Here is an 18364-nt window from a genome sequence, read left to right as displayed (position 1 = left end):
CTCGCAGAAAAAAGATTTTGTAGGTTCAATAAAATTATGCATTAAATCAATATCAATTCTTCAAAAGGGCTAATAAGATTTTTGTAAACAAACTTATTTCGCTCATTATTCCACTGTCGAGTTGATTTTCGTGAAAGATACACATGAATCAACATCTTTACCCTTGGTAGCATCAATTTCAAATGTCTTCTGTGCCGAAAACATAACAAATTAAGAGAAATCAGCGAAACAGAAGTTTGTTTACAAATCTTATTAGCCCTATTCAAATGTTGATATGGAAATTCAATAAATTAAATTATTGGTCGGGAGACAATAAAATTATTTATTGAATTCAATAAAATTTATTTATTGTTTCAATAAAACAAAATTATCGTTCCGTTTTTCAATAATTATTTTATTGAAATTAAAAGAAAATTATTGATACTAAAAATGTATTTATTGAAAGCAAAAATTTGTTGTTGTTCTAATAAAATAATATTTTCAAACCAATAAGTTTGTTTGTTAAAGTGATAAACAATAAATGATTGGATTCAATAACACATATTTTTGGTTTAAATATGCTAATTTTTCTGCGTGTAGAAAAAGTCTACACGCAAACGAAAAACTACCTAAAATTGAGTTCTTTGACTCAATCTCGGGATATCATGGAGGAAGGTAAATTTAGATAAACCGTGTTGAAGGTTTCATTTAACCACGGCAAAAATTATAACTCATTGATAGGTTTTTTATACTCAAATTTAAGTTGAATTTACCTTATTTTGAGTATACCCCAAACAACTCAAAAGTGCCTTCCTCCACGGAAGACCTCGACTGAGTTGAATCTCTCGTTTTGTTTTTGACAACACTAATAAGTGCGAAAGCGACGCACAACTCAAATGTAAGTTAAAAGAACTTATTCTGGAGGTTGTTTTATTTTACCGTGTAGTAAGAGAACTGCGGAGACCAGTGCTTCGAAATTTCAAAATCAGTTACCTATTTCTGCTGGCATTTACCGAAACCAACATTCAGATTCACCGCCTCCCTCATTCAATAACTTTTCGACTGACTGAAATTTCGTGCAGAATTGAATGCTTTAGTACAGAGGAAATATAAATTCCTCCACCAACCAAAACATTCATTTATTATTATGTAGATAATTTGAAGGCATAAGTTGGCACCTTCTAAATTTTCGAGCAAAAATTAACTGCGTAATCTATATCTGGTGCACTTTCGCTTAATCCCTCTCAGAGCTGACATAAAATTCAGTTTTCTTCTGAAGCCGAACATGCCAAAACCTGAATGCGCTGTGTCGGGAAAACGAATGACGAGAGAAATTAACCAAACATTTCGCACCGGGCAGTTGAGTTGAATTTCGTTTTTTTTTTTCTCAAGTTCAAGCAGGGATGTCAATTTTTTTAAGCTCTGGCGGAGACTCCATTTTGGATCGATTGGATTCGAGTTTAGCTACCCATCCTTATAACATTGGACGTGTGGCCATGCAATGCTGAGGCATACGCTGCCAAAAACGTGGTTTTTCTCTCCGCAGTTCTCTTTCTACAGTTTTTCTAGTCTATGGAAGCTGCTCCCTTAATGCCAGTTTCTCCGAGCAACCTAAATGAACCGTGTAGTGCTTGTTTCAACCGGCTAAGAATTGCACTACGAACCACCTGTTTCGGTAGTAAAAACCTACAAAACAGGTAACTCAAATTCTATAGTTTCATGCGACTCGTGCTGTGGTTTAAGGGCATGTTCAGGAGTGTTTTATTTTATATAGGAGTTTCAAAGTAGAACTGGAACTGAAACATTCACATCCCCAGCAGAGCGCATTGTTTTGTTTCAAAATTTAAAAACTATACGACGCCATTCTATTTGTTGATGATTTTAAAACACGTTTACAACTATGTTTTAAATACATGCAAAGTTTTCAGCACAGACACTTAGACCCGAAACTCTGGGGAACAATAAATTTGAATGCAGTAACGCTGAAGGCATGGCGAGACATGAATGTTAAACTGAATAGAACACCCGCTAAAACTGCTGCTGGGGACAACAAGTTCCAGTTTTAAAATTTTCTGTTTTATATTATAGAACTGTCAAAATTATGAATCTAAAACTGAAACACTCCTGAACATGCTCTAATAGTTGTGGGGGTTTTAAATATTCCAAATTAAACGGAGCTTGGGAAGCATCTGGGTGAACTCCCCAATATGAAGCTCTCCCTGCATTACATATAAGTCAGTAATGCAGTGGACTGTTCACTCTACATACCGAACCGTTTTCAGCTGAGGAAAGTTCGTTGAAGTTTTGCTGGGTGTCAGTCATCTAATTCCGGTGTGTACGGACGAACCTGTCGTGTTGGCTATGATCCACTAGAAGGCTGGTAAGTTTATTATCCTTCTCTGGAAAAACAACCTGTAGGTCGTGTGGCATTCGGCGGGAAGTATCTCAACCAAGAATAAATCCACTGGATTCCTGCTGCCAGGTCGTAAGAGGCGACTAAAAACAGTCAATTTGTCCAGAACTGAATGGCTGGTCGGAGTCAGTCGCGAACAGACTATCATGGGCATTGCCCTTACTGTGTTAAGCGAATCTCTGACACAGTTGACGTTTTGTTTCTTCGCAAATTGTGGGACTCAAATAATAGGTTTCAAAACTACAAAAAAATTGCAAAAAACAATTTTTTTTCGTGCAGGAAGGCACAATACCTAACTTAAAAATTCGTTTGTAGTGTTTCGGATTCTCCTCATCAGTAACTAGCACCAGTCTAGTTAGACGATAAATCCAAACTAGCACCAAATCGGGCACTAGTAGACGCTCAATTCTAAATCCAAAAAGTCATACACACTTAATTTTTTCCGCCGAATCTCAGCTTTTTTTGCATCTTTTGCCGAAATCTCAACAGCTGAGATTCAGCAAACATTATTTTTTGCTGAGATCTTAGTAAAAGTGACGTTTGAGTGCTGAGACTCGGAAAATATTTCACCGAAAATCAGCAAACTAATCTCACTTTACTGAGATATCAGTTTCTGAATTTACTGACTACACAGCTGTTGGGAAATTACCTAGCCGAATTGAGTGTGTACGTCTTGCATGAACTAAGCAACTGGCATGTTCCGAGTGATGTCTCGGAAGACGAGCATGGAAGCTCTGGTTTGCTGATGAGAATGCAGAATCCAAAACAGTTTTTTTGGCTTGCGAACCAAAATGCCTGGCACTATGCAAAACTAAAAACAACAAATATGGTAACATCCATACTTATGGATGCTTATAATATACTGTTCAGCTAAAACGACTACATTCAATAAGGACACACCATGGTGGAATAAACCCCTATAAATGCTCAGAAAAGTTTCTATAGGAAACTGTTCAACCGGGCCACGCGGACTGAACAGTGAGATGAGCATAAAGAGTCTCTTTCGACATACCTTGATACCTTGTTGGCTACAGCGTCATCTTGCCAATGCCGAGCGTATCGTAGAGCTCCATCTTTGTCGGTCTTGGGCGGTTTCCTTCCAGTTCCCCCGCACATTCAGGGATGTCAGGTCCTCTTCCAGTGCGTATAGCCACAGATAACAGACGTTTAGGCTCGATTTGAATCGTGTGTAAATACCCGCTACTGAAATTCCGAATAAATCAGACGTCTGGAACATGTTTGGCAAACGTTTGCAGATGGCGCAGTGATCACTACAATGCAGTTAGAGTGCAGCTGTCAAACACGTGTAGCAAACAGTTGCGCAGATGGCAATAGCACAGATAACAGACGTTTAGGCTCGATTTGAATCGTGTGTAAATACCCGCTACTGAAATTCCGAATAAATCAGACGTCTGAAACATGTTTGGCAAACGTTCGCAGATGGCGCAGTGATCACTACAATGCAGTTAGAGTGCAGCTGTCAAACACGTGTAGCAAACAGTTGCGCAGATGGCAATAGTGAAACACGGATTTTCAACGTATATCAATTTGAAAGTTTACACAGGTTTTTGAAGAAATTTTGTTCTAGCCTAAACGTCTGTTATCTGTGGTATAACCAACGTGTTCGTGGCCTCCCGCGAAGTCGGCGTCCTCTCCCTGGCTCCCTGCGGAAAATTGTTTTTGCAATTCTTTCTTCCGTCATTCGTACCACATGGCTAGCCCATTACAGTCTGTTGTATTTTATCTGTTTAACAATATCCGCAGTTTGTATACTTGGTGCAACTCATTATTCGTGCGTTTGCGCCGCACTCCATTTTCGCATATCCCGTCGAGTATTGTCCGCAGCACTTTACACTCAAAGATTCCGAATGCTCTCCTATCTGCCTCCCTAAACGTCCATGCTTCTGAGCTATAAAGAGCGTCATGGAGGATCATTGTCTTGTATAAGACGAATTTGGTTGACGGTTGTAGGTTTCGGGATCTAAGCTGATCGCGTAGACCGCAAAACGGCCCTTTTGGACGCTGCAATACACCTTTTTATCTTATGGGAAATCATCGTTGTAGCAAGTCACAAGTGTACCAAGATATACGAATTCTTCGACCACTTGAAATAGGTCACCATCAAGCATTACCTCGGAATGAACACACTAAACCTGCCTCTCTCTTTACCTGTGACCATGTACTTTGTCTTGGCTGAGTTGTTGACTAAGCCTATCCTTGCTGTCTCCCTCTTAAAAGGCACGAAGGTCTCTTCCACTGCTCTACGATCGGTTCCAGTTATATCTATCGTCTGCTAAACCAAGAAGCATATGCGACCTTGTGGTGATAGTTCCGTTCAGTGCTACGAAAATTCAAAATCAGCTACCTATTTCTGCTTGCATTTACTGAAACCGACATTCAGATTCAACGCCTCCCTCATTCATTCACTTTCCAACTGACTGAAATTTCATGCAGAATCGAACGCTTGAGTGCAGAGGAAATATAAATTCATTCACCAACCAAAGCATTCATTTGTTATTATGTCGACAGTTTGAAGGCAGAAGTTACCATCTTCTACATTTTCGAGCATAAGTGAACTGCGTAATCTATATCTGGTGCACTTTTGCTCAATAATCCCTCTCAGAGCTAGCATAGAAATAAAATTCACTTTGCTTCTGAAATCGAACATGTCCGTACCTGAAAGCGCTACGTCGGGAGAACGAATAACGATGGAAACGAATAAAAAAATTCATTCATCGCAGCGGGCATGAATTGAATTTCGTTTTCTTTCAAGTTCATGCAGCGATGTCAATTTTTTTGAGCTCTGGTTCCGTTCCTTTGCACGCCAGCTCTCCTGATAGCTCCTTCAAGAGCAATATTGAACAGCAAATTTGCGCCTTGCTTCAGTCCATCTAAAGTCACAAATGAGGTTGTGATCTCATCTGCAATCCGAATACTTGATTTTGAACCATCCAACGTCGCACGTATCAGTCTAATCAGTTTCGCCGGAAAGCTATGATCTGACATAATCTGCCACAACTCATTTATTGAGTCGTACGCTGCCTTAAAATCAATGAGCAGATGGTGGGTCTGCAAGTTGTACCCCCGGAACTTGTCTAGGATCATCCGCAGTGAACATCTGATCCGTCGTTGATCGGGCCTCACGAAAACTGTAAGGTTCTTCGACTATGAAAGCAAATACCAACATCACTCAAGTTGTGAGTGCCGCGAGATTAGATTTTAACTGATTAAAGAATATAGGCGAGTCAGTCTTGAACTGAACGTGCTACTATAAACTATTAACGTTAAATCTTGTGCTTACTCTTCCGAAAGTTCGATACACTTTAAAAACCAACCTTGCATTCGCCGACGAAGGAATCCTCAAGCGATCTCAGTCTGTTACACAGAATACGTGACAGTATTTTGTACGCCGAGTTCAGGAGAGATATCAAAAACGTCACTGACTATGAAACAAATAAGGGATGTCCTCAAGGCGGAGTTCTATCACCATTATTGTGGGCATTAGTTGTAGACGAGCTATAGAAATCATTGCCTGAAATAAGTTATAAGAGTTGGATTTGCAGATGATGTTGTAATCCTCGTGAGGAAAATATGACTATTTTATCTCAAATAGAATACGATTTGCATTAAACTTGACTTCGAAGTAACGTAAAAAGGAGGGCCTAAACATAAATCCCTCCAAAACAATCAATCACATTTACTCGAAAAAGAAAATATTCCATATCAACACTTTTGGTCAATAGATTCATTCGAAAAATCAATCCGCCTTGATGCAGAATAAAGCTAATTAGCTGTTTTAACTTGTCAAGGCTGGTGTCAGTCAAGAAAAGGTGGGACATTTATGTTATCTAAAAATAACTAAACTTGCAATATTACCTAAAGTACCCTTTTATTTACTCTTCGTAAATCTGCTCACACTAATCTTCAATCTTGTGCTCCATCCGTACAGTTCCCCACTGCACCTTCCCCATAATTCTCCGTCTTCATATCATTCAATCCGAGCTCCTCGTTCTGCTCATGTGATCTATGATATCTTATTATCCTCAGTGCCCCATCCGGTGTGCCGTCATCGTTCAGCGATTGAACATAGCTGTTCCCTGTCGGGTCGTCCAGCACAATGGTCAGCTGCATGTTACCCTCGATGGCCGCATCCAGCTGACCGAAGAAGCCATCCATTCGCCGTTTCGTTTCCTCATCGTTCGAATCCATAAACATGCCAGTACTTTCCATCAACTGATCTCTCATGGCAGTCAGTAAACCCTCGATCGTTGTGAAACGACCCCCGAGGGCACCACCACCCACTTCGCACTCAAGCTCCCGAATGAAAAGATTGCAGGACTCAGATTGCAGTACATCTCGCGAGAAATCGATCCTTCCGCGAACGGTGATTTCGATCTTGACACCTCGTTCTTCGATTCCACCGCCTGGTTTTACTTCGTTCGTCCGAAGGCCACAATTTTCGCAAACCGTTGCCATAATAACAACCTCCTTGAAGTGCGGGATCTTGGTCAGTTTCATATTGGTCTCACAATCCGCAGAACATTCCGAACATGTCGTCTGAAATTGCAGTACTTCTCCGTGCAATTCCTCGAGCGGCCATGAACCTTCCGCTATCGGTTTCAATATTTTGTCTTCCTCTTCTGGAATGGTTTCTGGCCGATTAGAATTAGACGAGCATGCCTCCGTCTCTGTCACCTCAGCATGTGTGAACACTCCTAGTACGTGATTCTGTTCTTTGTTTCTTTTGAAATGTGAAATGCTCGTATTCGGATCCGGCAGTGGCGCAAATGGATTTTCCACGAAACTATTGCCAGAGATGTCTTCAATAACTATCGTGAATGGTTTCGTCATTTCTTTCAACTGCCTCAACGAGTCAGCGAAAACGTCAATCTGTTCGGCCGCCTCCGGATGCTGTATCCGACGAACCGGCTGATCCTGTTCCAGACCTCGTACCACCCGATCGAGGATCCCCTCGATGGTAGTAACTTCACCCTTCTGCGACTGCGCCGGAATCTCGAAGTCCAGCTTCTCTATCCGAACGCTCGAGTAATCCGACTTGACCACACGCCGGTTCAGGTCCTGTACCGTCTCTAGCTTGACCCGAATGCGAATACCCTTGGGGGACATTTCACCACCCGGTTGAATTTCGTTGTTCTGGAAGCCACAATGCTCACAGCAGAAGGACATGATGACTACCGCTTTGTAGAAGGGAATCTCGGTCAGCAGGAGACGCGTTATGCCCTGGGAGAAAAAAGAGAGGATTCTTGATTTTGTTCCTTGGATTGGATGGATCGTTTTCTTCTTGGTTAGGGTTTGTTAGAATACACGGATATTCTGCTCACAATAAACGGGTAAATGCTTAGACTAGTGGACACACCGAACACCAAAAGGAACTTACATTCTCATAGCAATTCATACACATCGACTCGATCTCGGTTGCTCCCAGCTCCGGTTCATCTTCGACGTTTAGCTTCGGAAATATCGGTGCTGTTTCTGTTTCCGTTGTCATTTTGTTGCGTGTCTCGCCGAAATAAACTGTGTAATTATCAAAACTCTTTTCGTGGTAATTAAAAACAGATGAAATTCAAAATTTTATGCGCGAGCGATCGGTTTTTGCGGTGTTGAAGAATTTAATGTGCACATTTCGTGACGTTTCTGGAAGCATGCGATGACTCGAGGATGTACAATAAAAACAAAATTATTCAGCGACGTGTACACTAGTCTAAAATCAAGCGTGCACGTTCCCAAAGTTATGTCAATCAATTCATAATTTCCAGCCTCCTGGCAACCCTATACCATCATATGAAGTTTGACAGAGACCAACATATATGGGGCGTTATAGCTATAAAGCCCCAAACAAAGAATTATATTCGGCACTATGCTCGATATTCAAGCATTCCACACGACGTTTTGCATCTTGTGGGATGATTTAATAACATATCATTCAGAAAATAGACATTTTGTAGCTAAATACAGCTTCTAATCATTCGGTTCAAAATCAATGTTTTGCCTTTCATAGCAGTGATGCTGGCTGTAAAGAGACGTCGTCCTTGACAGGGGGCTGATAATTTCGTATGTCGGTCACAGAAGAAAAACACAGTCAGATTGAATATTCTTTAAATTAAATTTTGTTGTGAAAAAGTGATAATCTGCGAACTTTTATTTGCAAAAATTGTACAATAATGTCGCTCAATGTGGAAATAAAACTCAGAAGAGCTATTAATAAAATATATTACGAAGGGGTGAGTGTTTACAAATTCGGTGTTTTTGAAACAGCAGAGATCTGAGGGTGGTATTCAACTGCATAAATCAGGAATATAGCAGGGGTGTATCAAATTGATCTTTAAATGCAACATCGATGGTGGTTGAGCAACCCGAATAAAAATCTAGAGTAATGAAACAATATTTTTCACTAAAGCTGCAGTACAGTCATGTTGCAATTATCAACGGTATAAGTACAGCAACTATGAGTTCGTTATTTTTTGCTCAGAAGAGGAAACTTGTATGTATATTGTTGGAAAGGCTCTGGTCAATAAAATGAGTAGGAGACCATTTTTTTGTACGGCTGCTTTTTCATTCTCTGCAACTCAACAATACTCTGGAACCCAATCTGCGGAGGATTTGATTTTGATCGCACCCGCCATTGATGATATTGGAACCAATAAAAAAAGGCTAGTAATTTTAGTGCAGAAGATTCGAATGAAATTGCTGAAGCATTCAGGAATTAGTATGGAACAATTGAGCAGAGACAGTTGGAAGATCGCCATGATTTCAAAGTCAAGATCTATTACGTCGCGATAAGGTCGATTCATAATGACCAGAATCGATCCCATTTGACACAACCTTGTGACAGTCGAGTTCATTTAAGTAAAGTTTTTATTATTCGCCGACACGTCCAAAACAATATCTCATCGATTCGCGGTCCAATATGTTGGCTTTTTAACAAACACCTAAAGATTGAGTAATTCTGTGCCGTGTCTGACTAGTGAAGATCAAGCGAATTGAGCAAAACTATTTGAACTGTCAGTGAGGCCCATAATTTACCAACAAGCCCCTCGCAACCATCACCCGGATGCACCGTAAGACCACGGGTCTTGCACGACAGTGTGGCAACAGTATTTGACTTCTACTTTATGAACAAATTAAAAAGTGGAAATATTGCCAATCCTTAATTGTAACTAGTTTAAGCAACCATCATTGGGGCCAAGGGTTCTGTTGGTTTAGATACAAGTAAAATATTCAAGGAGCATCTACCTAATTAAAATTCGGAATAATAAAATATTCGTTATTTATTAACAGGAAACCATTAGCGGCGTCGTACAGGTATCCAGCAGTTCCGAAATCAAACATGAAGGTATCGTTCTTTCAATGGAAGGACTGGTAAGTTGAGGAAACGATTCGCCCTTCCAAATACATCAGACTATCTCCCCTTCACCCGAAGGTCAACCTCACAATTAGTAACAAAAACGTGGGAATATTCGAAGCCCTGTACAATTCGGTTAAACCGATCACTTTGCTCAATCAACATACCGATCTGGCCCCATCCGGCAAGCTGCCAGCAGGGACGACCGAAATTCCCTTTGAGCTACCGCTAATCTGTTCCAAAGAACCGAAGATTCTCTACGAAACCTATCACGGAGTGTTTGTCAACATCACATATCTACTGAAGTGTGAAGTAAAACGTAGCTTTCTGGCCAAAACTGCCGTCAAAACACAGCAATTCATCATCCAGTATCGCCCGAGCCGCCCATCGGAAAAGAAATCAGAAGTTAGCTTCTCCATCAGTCCGGACACGTTGCAAAAGACGGCCAAAGAACGAATCTCCATTCCTAGGTTCCTGATCACCGGAGTGCTAGACTCAACGGAATCCTGTATCACTCAGCCGTTCACGGGCACGCTAATGGTACACCATACGGAAGTGCCGATCAAATCGATCGAAATTCAGCTTGTACGCGTTGAAACGTGCGGTTGTGCCGAGGGTTATGCTCGGGATGCCACCGAGATCCAAAATATCCAGATAGCGGATGGTAATGTTTGTCCCAAGGTACCCATTCCAATTTACATTACATTCCCCAGGTTGTTTACCTGCCCAACGCTGATAACGAAAAACTTTAAAATCGGTACGTATCTATTTTGTTTAATTATTTGGATATGCGATTTTTGATGCTTTTGTTTTTAGAATTCGAAGTAAACCTTGTAGTGATATTCGGTGATGATTACTTGGTCACGGAAAACTTCCAGATTATATTGAACAGAACTGCCTAAACGTTAAGCTGCACGGTATCACAAATAATAATTGCACAGTCAAATCGAACAGTTTATCCGAAATACTAAAAGTATATTTAGTTTACCATAAATAAAGCATTTATCCGAGAAAAAACCTCATGTGAGCGGTCGCGTACGGTTGGTTTAGGCGCTCAAGAGTAAGTTATATTTTTGTTACTGTAACAGCTAATCACTAAACTTTCTCTGCCTGTCCTGGTGCTTGCTGTTGCTGCTGCTGCTGTTGGCTTTCGCTTTCCTCTCTGATGACTGTCTCTCCGTCCAGCTTCCTCAATGAAAGCAGTCTCTTGCTAGCTTCTGCACGCCAAACGCTTTCCTCCATTGTCTCAACCAGAGGATTCCCGGCGAAGAGTAAATCTTCCAACACTGGTAGATCGGCTAGTCGATTGAACTCAACCCAATCCTTGACCAGATTGTTGCTCATGTACAGCACTTTCAGCTTCTTCAGCACGCTGATTCCCTTCAACTTTTCAACCAAATTGTAGCTAAGCCAAAGCTCCTCCAAAGTATCACTGACTCCTTCCAAACCGGATATAGCTTTGATGTAGTTTCTACCCAACGAGAGAACCCGAAGATTTTTCATCCCGCTCAGACCGAAAATTTTGTCGATCATGTTTGTCGACAGGGACAGTTTTCTGGAACAATTATTTACGTTATAGTTTAGACAGAAGTGTAAGCTGTTTATGGTGTACCTACTCGCATGCAACCAGCGCTGATAGTGTAGTGTCCATCTTTTCTATCGGTGGCCATTGAAAACACAAATCGATTTCTCGGTCGTCGCATGAGTTGGTCTTGGTACGGTCTTCCAGCCGTTTGAGGGCTTCCTTGATCGTTGTTGCTTTCGTGTTCATATTGTTATTGGTGAGCTTTGTACTCGCAGAAAATTGATCAAATACGAGGAGGTTTGAAGGATAACAAACTCGCGGTTGCTAATGGCGATCGGTTAATATACATGTTTCTATGGAGTTTATAACGTCCAAAAAAATAACAAGATTGATTTTGTTATCGTTGAAAAAGGAGTATAGATACGTTCCGAATTCCTATGTATTATATTTTGCTATTACACCACAAAATGATTTGCTGAAAGTTTAGCAGTTGAACTTTTAATTTGTTGATTTTGAATTTTAATGATCTCAGAAATGGTCTGCCAAGTAAGAGTAAACGATTTACTATTTATGTGATCTTGGAATATCGTTCTGGACGGTTGGAGAACGAAACTCATTATCCTACACGTTTCAGTAGATTTGCTTGTATATGAAATATACTTTTATTGATCCTTATACCTACGAATAAAACTTACTGAACTAAGTTTCAAGTAAAATGATGCAGGCTTCTTTATCTCCCACAATTTTCCTAATGAACTCGACCCGTCCAACATTCAGCAGTACGAATCATCCATCTTACATTTCTCCTCGAACCAGCGGCTCATCCATTGGTTTTTGGCACTCAATTCCACCGGATCGACCGTTAGGCGGTCCCTTGTTGGCACTGGAAATATTCGCTTCATATCTCCCCGGTTCAGGTGCTCCCGGTAGGCAGCATGTAAATCTCGTAGATCCGATCCGCTAAGACAAGCAACGCATAAGGAACACTCTTCCGGAGCGCACGATTCGGCGCAAGGTGCCTCGGAACATCGGTTCGCTTCGACCACGATGTTCTTCAGTGAGGACACCATCGCTTCCGTGTCCGGGGAACGTTTTCGAAATGACTCTCGTCGCAGGTCGGATCCTACGCCGACCATACGAAGGAAATTGTAAATAACCTGTTCGTAGAGCAGACGGTTCGGTTTAAAATGAGCGGAAGAAAGATTCGGACTCATGTTTGCTTCCATGAGAAAAACACGCAGTTTGTTGTCAACAACCAGGTCAAACCGCATCATTTCGAAGAAGTTACGTTTGCTAGCATAACGCGGCAGAATGTCGGCCATAAGTGGTTCTTTTTTGAGAATCGCTAATCGAATTGCATCCTCAATCTGTTCCCAGATGACTGTGGGATCACGATCGATACTGCGAAGATATGCGTCAAATGATTCCTTCATACCGAAACCAAGCTTAGTGTAGAATGGTTTCAGCGCTGGAACTTCCCACGTCGGCAGGTAGTCGTCCCCCACGATGTATTTATCTAAATTTTCCGCATCAAACGGATAGTATTTAACGGGACAGTAACGAAAAAGAATATCACCCTTGTATATATAAACGCGAAGCGGATCGATTGATGTGATTACTGTGTATACTCCTATGTCGAATTTATATCCATCTACCAAAAGAGGATCATCGATGAATTCCTGTATAAAGGTTTCGTTATTTCCAAAATCAATCTCTTCTAGTTTTTTGATATGTATATGTCGATGTTGATTATTTTTCTGTACGAACAGTTTAGTAGGATTCTTCTGGGCATAGTTTTTGAATTTTTCCTCCTCACTGGGCAGCTTGAAGGCTTTCGGAACGTATTTAATGTCCGACGTGGACAAATCAACCTTATTCGTGATATAACCGGAGCCAGGGAAATGGTTCACTAGCTGATGTGCCTTCAGACGATAAAGGTTCAGCTTTCGAAAGGGATAGTCGTGAGCCCATAGCAGGTCCCAATCCTCTGTATCGTTACCCACTTGATCCACTCCCAACCGCTGCAGTACATTATGTATGTGTACCAAATGACCACCGGTTGGGTTCCGACCGTAAACCTGGTACTTTGGTCGCTCCTCAACCTGACTAGGTATATTCTTTTCTACAATTTGAATCCGTGGCTCACAAGGCGTTTGTTCCCCAAACTGCAGAATATTGGTGATTGTATCTTTTGGAAGACACTGCGTCAACGTGGCCGCCAGTATAGTGACAACAAAGAACAGTAGCTGTCCACGCTTTGTTCTCAGATCAAAGAAACAATTTAGATCCTCGACATGCTGGACAGTTTGTGTCTTGGCAGCGTCATCATTCAGCTCCGTTGTTTCTTCCTCTGATTTAGACTGAGAATCGAGCTAAAAAATTGTAACTCGGTTAACAAACAGCAGCACTCAAAAGCGGACAATTACCTTTTTTCTATCTACTTTTCGCTTCTCCGACATTTTCGTTGCTCTGGACACTTCTAATTCACATTAGAGTGGAATGTAGGTCAAGTGACTTGCAGCGATTCTGCCCCGTACGCAGAAACGCGCGTGAGATGAATATTAAAACGGTATTCGTTGTTGATTCGATACAATGGACTCGAACATGTTGCTTTATTGACTATTGCCTTAGAAAAGTATGTTAATAACTAGATCACACTCAAAACGTATAGTGTTTTAACGGGATGGAAGCATGATTGACCATCCTACAGGATCGTCAAAAACTGAATGAATATTAATCATGAATTGATGCTGCTAAATGCTTTTGTTGTCAAACGTCATGCTTAGGTGGGTTGGTTACCTGTTGCGCCATTCTGGGGTATGAGTTTTTTTTAACAAAAATGGTAGTAGATAAATATATAGAAAAATTATAATATAAATGTGGAAGCAAATTAAAACAAATTTTTCAAAAATATTTTCGGCTGTAAAAAAGTTTATTTAATTTTAATGGAAAAAGGTATTTGTAAGAGAAATAATATGTTGTTAAGCAATAAATAGTGTTTATTGAAATAAATTAAAAACAGTTCTTTTTTCTGCTTCCAATCTTAAGAATAATTTTTTTTATGTCTAAATCTCATGTCAATTTTTCTTTGGCAATCAAACTTACAACAGTCAGGGCAAGTTCAAAATGGTTCAGCTTCAGATTCATATTGATGTAAACAACCGCAGTTTTCCTATGTATGGTTGCCAAGTTTTTATAAGCTTTATTTTAAAAAAAAAACGAAAAAATCGTTTTTACGTATTACCACGAATTTTTTTTTGTTTGAAATAATGTTATATTATGTATATTGGACCAAAAATTTATCGAATGGAACGGAAAACTATATATAGCTTAATGACCCAATTGGTACTAGAGTTACTATATTAAGAGTTAGGCAGACACAAAAGCCGGAGAACTGGCAGCTTTCAGGAAAAAATACTGGCATCCCATGTAAATGTTCAAGCTTTAGCTTAATAATTTCATTGTCGTCGTAAGTAAGAACTTCACATGCACGAATAGAAAACCCAATTCGAAGATCTGATGATATGATTTCATACTTGTGCGCATATCTCTTCTTGTTACAGAAAAAAATTGGTTCTTTTCGTTTCTCTACACTCGATAACACAAGATAAGAGTAAAATAGTTATGACCATAATCACAATACCTTTTCCATATACATCCAAAAAGAACATGTTATGTGACGTCATGTTCGATTGGCTCCGGTATTTGACATGTTCAATGGAGTACTTGACAATCTGTAACAGTATTAGTGTGTTCAATGATTTGTTTTCCTCCACCTGTCATAATTTTTGATAGGTGGAGGAAAACAAATCGAAAAAAAGCTTTTCGGCCGGATTATTTGCATGGTGGATCCAACCCAACCGGTATTGTAGTCTCCAGAATAAGTTTCACAGTGACACTGAGCATTAAAACACAATTATAAATACTTTAGGAAAGCGATTTCAAACGTTTAAATTGACTGACAGTTTAACATATGACAGCTGGAGGAGAACAAACCCCCAAGTAGTGTGAGTGAAATCATTTGCATAGAACTCTATTGGCTCCGCTCAGTATCTCCGCCTAACTATGAATATAGTAACTATAATTTGTACACGCAGAAAAATTTAGCATATTTAAACCAAAAATATGTATTATTGAATTCAATCAATTATTGTTTATCACTTTAACCAACAAAATTATTAATTTCACAATATTTTTTTATTAGAAAAACAATGTATTTTTGCTTTCAATAAAAACATTTTTAATTTCAATAATTTTCTTTTATTTTCAATAAAAAAAATTATTTGAAAGCAAAACAATAAACTTTTTTATTGAAACAATAAATAAATTTTATGGAATTCAATAAATAAATTTATTGTCTCCCAACCAATAATTTTGAATTTAATCCATATTTTTATTGAACCTACAAATCTTTTTTTCTGCGTGTACCACCTTTATCGCTAGCTTGATTTGTGACGTTTGTTTGACCACTAGTTGGCGCTAGCGGTACTTCAATGAACAATAATTTTTCTTAGCGGTTGGTTTCACATCGGTATTAGTAGATCGCGATCAAAAGCAAAACAAAAGTCCTGTAATTTTCTGGTTCTGCATATTTTTTTTCCAATTTAGTCATGATTTAGAGCTCCTATTTGTTTTTGTTAGTTAAATTTACCTTTCTAGTGTAAAATGACGCTGTCGCACTTTATAGAAAAACTTAAAGTGAGCCCAGCTCCAACGGAACCCGGAACAGCCTGTTGATATTGATTTCGTTTTTCAGGTCGGTAAGCGATTTGTGTTGCTCGACCTGGTAGTCCAACCAGAATGCGAGCAACCGTGGGAATCAACTGGCCCGGAGAATAAGTTTTTATCTAAAGATGAGTGGAAGTTAATATATCGAGAGCTGGATTCTGTTTGTCGAAATCATTTCGGAGATACTGCGGCTAGGGCAAAGAAAACATCGTACTCTTTAGATAAGGAATATCAGCATCGATTGATCGCTAAGCCGAATATATTAATCAAATATGAGTTCAAGGGCGTAAACCAGCGGGACAATTTAAATTCAATTTTTCACGATAGCGATAGAAAGCTACATGTTGACTGTCTGTACGTTCAAATTATCGATGATGCAAAGGAGATTTTCCAGGAGCTAGAAGAGAAAAAGCAGATAATCGAACGACTACAGAAAGAGAACGAAGGACTAAAAATACTAACCGAGGCAAACCAGGAGTACACACCGGTACCAATAAAGAGTTCCCAATCCTTGGACTCGTCATCGGAACATCCAGAGTACATTCCTATTGCAATCAACGGAAATTCATCGCCAACGAAAACCAAGTACAAACCTTCCAAGATAGAGGATACCGTAAAAGTAGAGCCGGATCCATACACTCCTACTTCCAGCCAGGAATATGATGTCGGGAAGCATTCCTATGTTCCTGCTGCAACGTTTTCCACTCCGAATAAACAAGCATCTGATCAAAAAGTTGTGTCCAGTTCAGGCGAAAGCAGGTTGAAAGGTAAAAGACGTCGCCCACGCCATGCAGAAATATTTGGCCGTTCGGATGACGACGAGGAGGGAAACGAACCATCATCGTCATCGTCGCCAATCATAAAGCAGGAGCTGGCTGCTAATGGAAGCGTGGAGAATATTTTCAGCCAAGAATCGCCTTCCAAAGCGGTCGATCTGATCGGTAGCAGCAGCGAAGAGATGCCAAAGACTGATGATCAAAAGCGAGCGCAACTTCCTAGAAAAACTAAAACCAACGCCATCAATCATCTGGAGGAAAATTGTCAAAAAAGCAAGGGTTTGTCGACGGTCGCGATCCCGAAACGTCGCCGTAAAGATAGTGAATCAAGAGGAACTTCTTCAAAGAATACTAAACCTGCTACCGGGGTGCTTAACAATAGTGGGACCATGGACGGTTGGATTATAAAAGAAGGCAAAGCAAATTCGTCCTCTAGGAAGGAAGGCGAAACGTCCTCCAAGCAGTTTCACAAGGATAAGGATAACGACGGACATAAGAGCAGCAAGAAGGTGAAGAAAGAATTAATTGTACCTGTTCTCAGGAAACCAGTGGACCACGAGAAGCTTAGAGCGGAGGCGGAAGTCATGCGAAAGACTTGCGCTGGTCTGGATAAGCTGAATGAAATGCTACCGGTGGATAAGAGTGAACTCGACGTGCCAATTTTGTAACTTTTGTAGATTTAATTTCAAACGAGTTGTTTAATGGATAATCTCCGTTTCAATTTCAGAAACTGTTTCAAAATGACGATCAAGCAAGTGCTTGCCACATTTGCTGAGTATCGGGGAGAACTGCGCCAAATATTTGATCGCTACAAAGATCAAACGGAACGGCAGTGGCAACATGCGCAAGAGCTGTGCTATTTTACGGAGGTGACGAGCGTGCTGGAAGATGACCAAAAGTATGCGATGATGATGTGCTTGGAGGAAGAGTTCGTTCCCGATGAGGATCGAGGCAGGGTAAAATTACGTTAAAAAACCATTTCTCCGCCGTGGGTTTAACGAGATTTTTTTAACTGTAATTTTATAGTATACGGAGTTTTTCTCTTCAATACTTATCATGGAGTGGGGCATCCGCATTTGGATGAAGCGGTTCAACTTTACCGACCGACGGGAAGCCCTGGAGCGTATTCGACTGCAGGAGGAGGCTAATCCGATGGAACTAACTTCGAGCTACCTGGAGTCGTTGACTTGTAGTAACAAGAAGCGGCGATGAACTCTGCGAACACTGACACTATCAGAATTGTTTTGAAATGAAATACTTTGTTATTTTTCTGTTGATTACCGTGTGTGAGGCCTTAACTTGAAGCGATGAGTGCCAGTTATTTGAAATACGGTCGTTGACGAATACTTCGAATACTGAGCGGTGAAATAAATTTATGTTTTTGATGTCCTTTACAAGTAATTGTCATTCGTATGAGATTTAAAACAAGCCTGAACTCGAGGAAATTAAGGATTCTTTATGCAGGACTTAAGGATGATGCTTGGTCCTGATACAATGATTCTGTTTCACGGCAGTAGACACCAGCACTGGAACGTTTCTCCATCAGAGAGCCGTCAGTGTAACAGGCCACTCGTACTTGT

At 40.3% G+C, this 18364-nt stretch overlaps 5 protein-coding genes across 5 annotated transcripts; 2 read left to right on the top strand and 3 right to left on the bottom strand.

The window, feature by feature from the left end:
• Positions 1-6264: 6264 nt before the first annotated feature.
• Positions 6265-8061, bottom strand: LOC131676860 (zinc finger protein ZPR1). The gene is made up of 2 exons (XM_058956231.1): positions 7791-8061; positions 6265-7633 (listed from the first exon to the last, which is right to left on the bottom strand). The coding sequence occupies exons 1-2, from the start codon at positions 7899-7901 to the stop codon at positions 6317-6319; spliced, it is 1428 nt and encodes a 475-aa protein (XP_058812214.1). The 5' UTR covers positions 7902-8061; the 3' UTR covers positions 6265-6316.
• A 396-nt stretch (positions 8062-8457) lies between these two features.
• On the top strand, positions 8458-10710 carry LOC131676862 (vacuolar protein sorting-associated protein 26C). The gene is made up of 4 exons (XM_058956233.1): positions 8458-8634; positions 9692-9772; positions 9834-10512; positions 10572-10710. The coding sequence occupies exons 1-4, from the start codon at positions 8575-8577 to the stop codon at positions 10655-10657; spliced, it is 906 nt and encodes a 301-aa protein (XP_058812216.1). The 5' UTR covers positions 8458-8574; the 3' UTR covers positions 10658-10710.
• A 140-nt stretch (positions 10711-10850) lies between these two features.
• On the bottom strand, positions 10851-11526 carry LOC131676863 (dynein axonemal light chain 1). The gene is made up of 2 exons (XM_058956234.1): positions 11372-11526; positions 10851-11310 (listed from the first exon to the last, which is right to left on the bottom strand). Exons 1-2 carry the CDS (start codon positions 11524-11526, stop codon positions 10851-10853), a joined length of 615 nt encoding a protein of 204 aa, XP_058812217.1.
• Positions 11527-12053: 527 nt separating this feature from the next.
• LOC131676859 (probable tubulin polyglutamylase ttll-15) lies at positions 12054-13845 on the bottom strand. The gene is made up of 2 exons (XM_058956230.1): positions 13707-13845; positions 12054-13652 (listed from the first exon to the last, which is right to left on the bottom strand). The coding sequence occupies exons 1-2, from the start codon at positions 13737-13739 to the stop codon at positions 12054-12056; spliced, it is 1632 nt and encodes a 543-aa protein (XP_058812213.1). The 5' UTR covers positions 13740-13845.
• Positions 13846-15698: 1853 nt separating this feature from the next.
• Positions 15699-18185, top strand: LOC131676857 (uncharacterized). The gene is made up of 4 exons (XM_058956228.1): positions 15699-15978; positions 16037-17448; positions 17512-17740; positions 17811-18185. The coding sequence occupies exons 1-4, from the start codon at positions 15946-15948 to the stop codon at positions 17994-17996; spliced, it is 1860 nt and encodes a 619-aa protein (XP_058812211.1). The 5' UTR covers positions 15699-15945; the 3' UTR covers positions 17997-18185.
• Positions 18186-18364: the final 179 nt, after the last annotated feature.

The sequence above is a fragment of the Topomyia yanbarensis genome, chromosome 1, assembly GCF_030247195.1.
Source record: "Topomyia yanbarensis strain Yona2022 chromosome 1, ASM3024719v1, whole genome shotgun sequence".
NCBI classification, from domain to species: Eukaryota; Metazoa; Arthropoda; class Insecta; order Diptera; family Culicidae; genus Topomyia; species Topomyia yanbarensis.
Note: the sequence above shows the minus strand (reverse complement) of the source record. Positions and strands in the feature narration are given on the sequence as shown.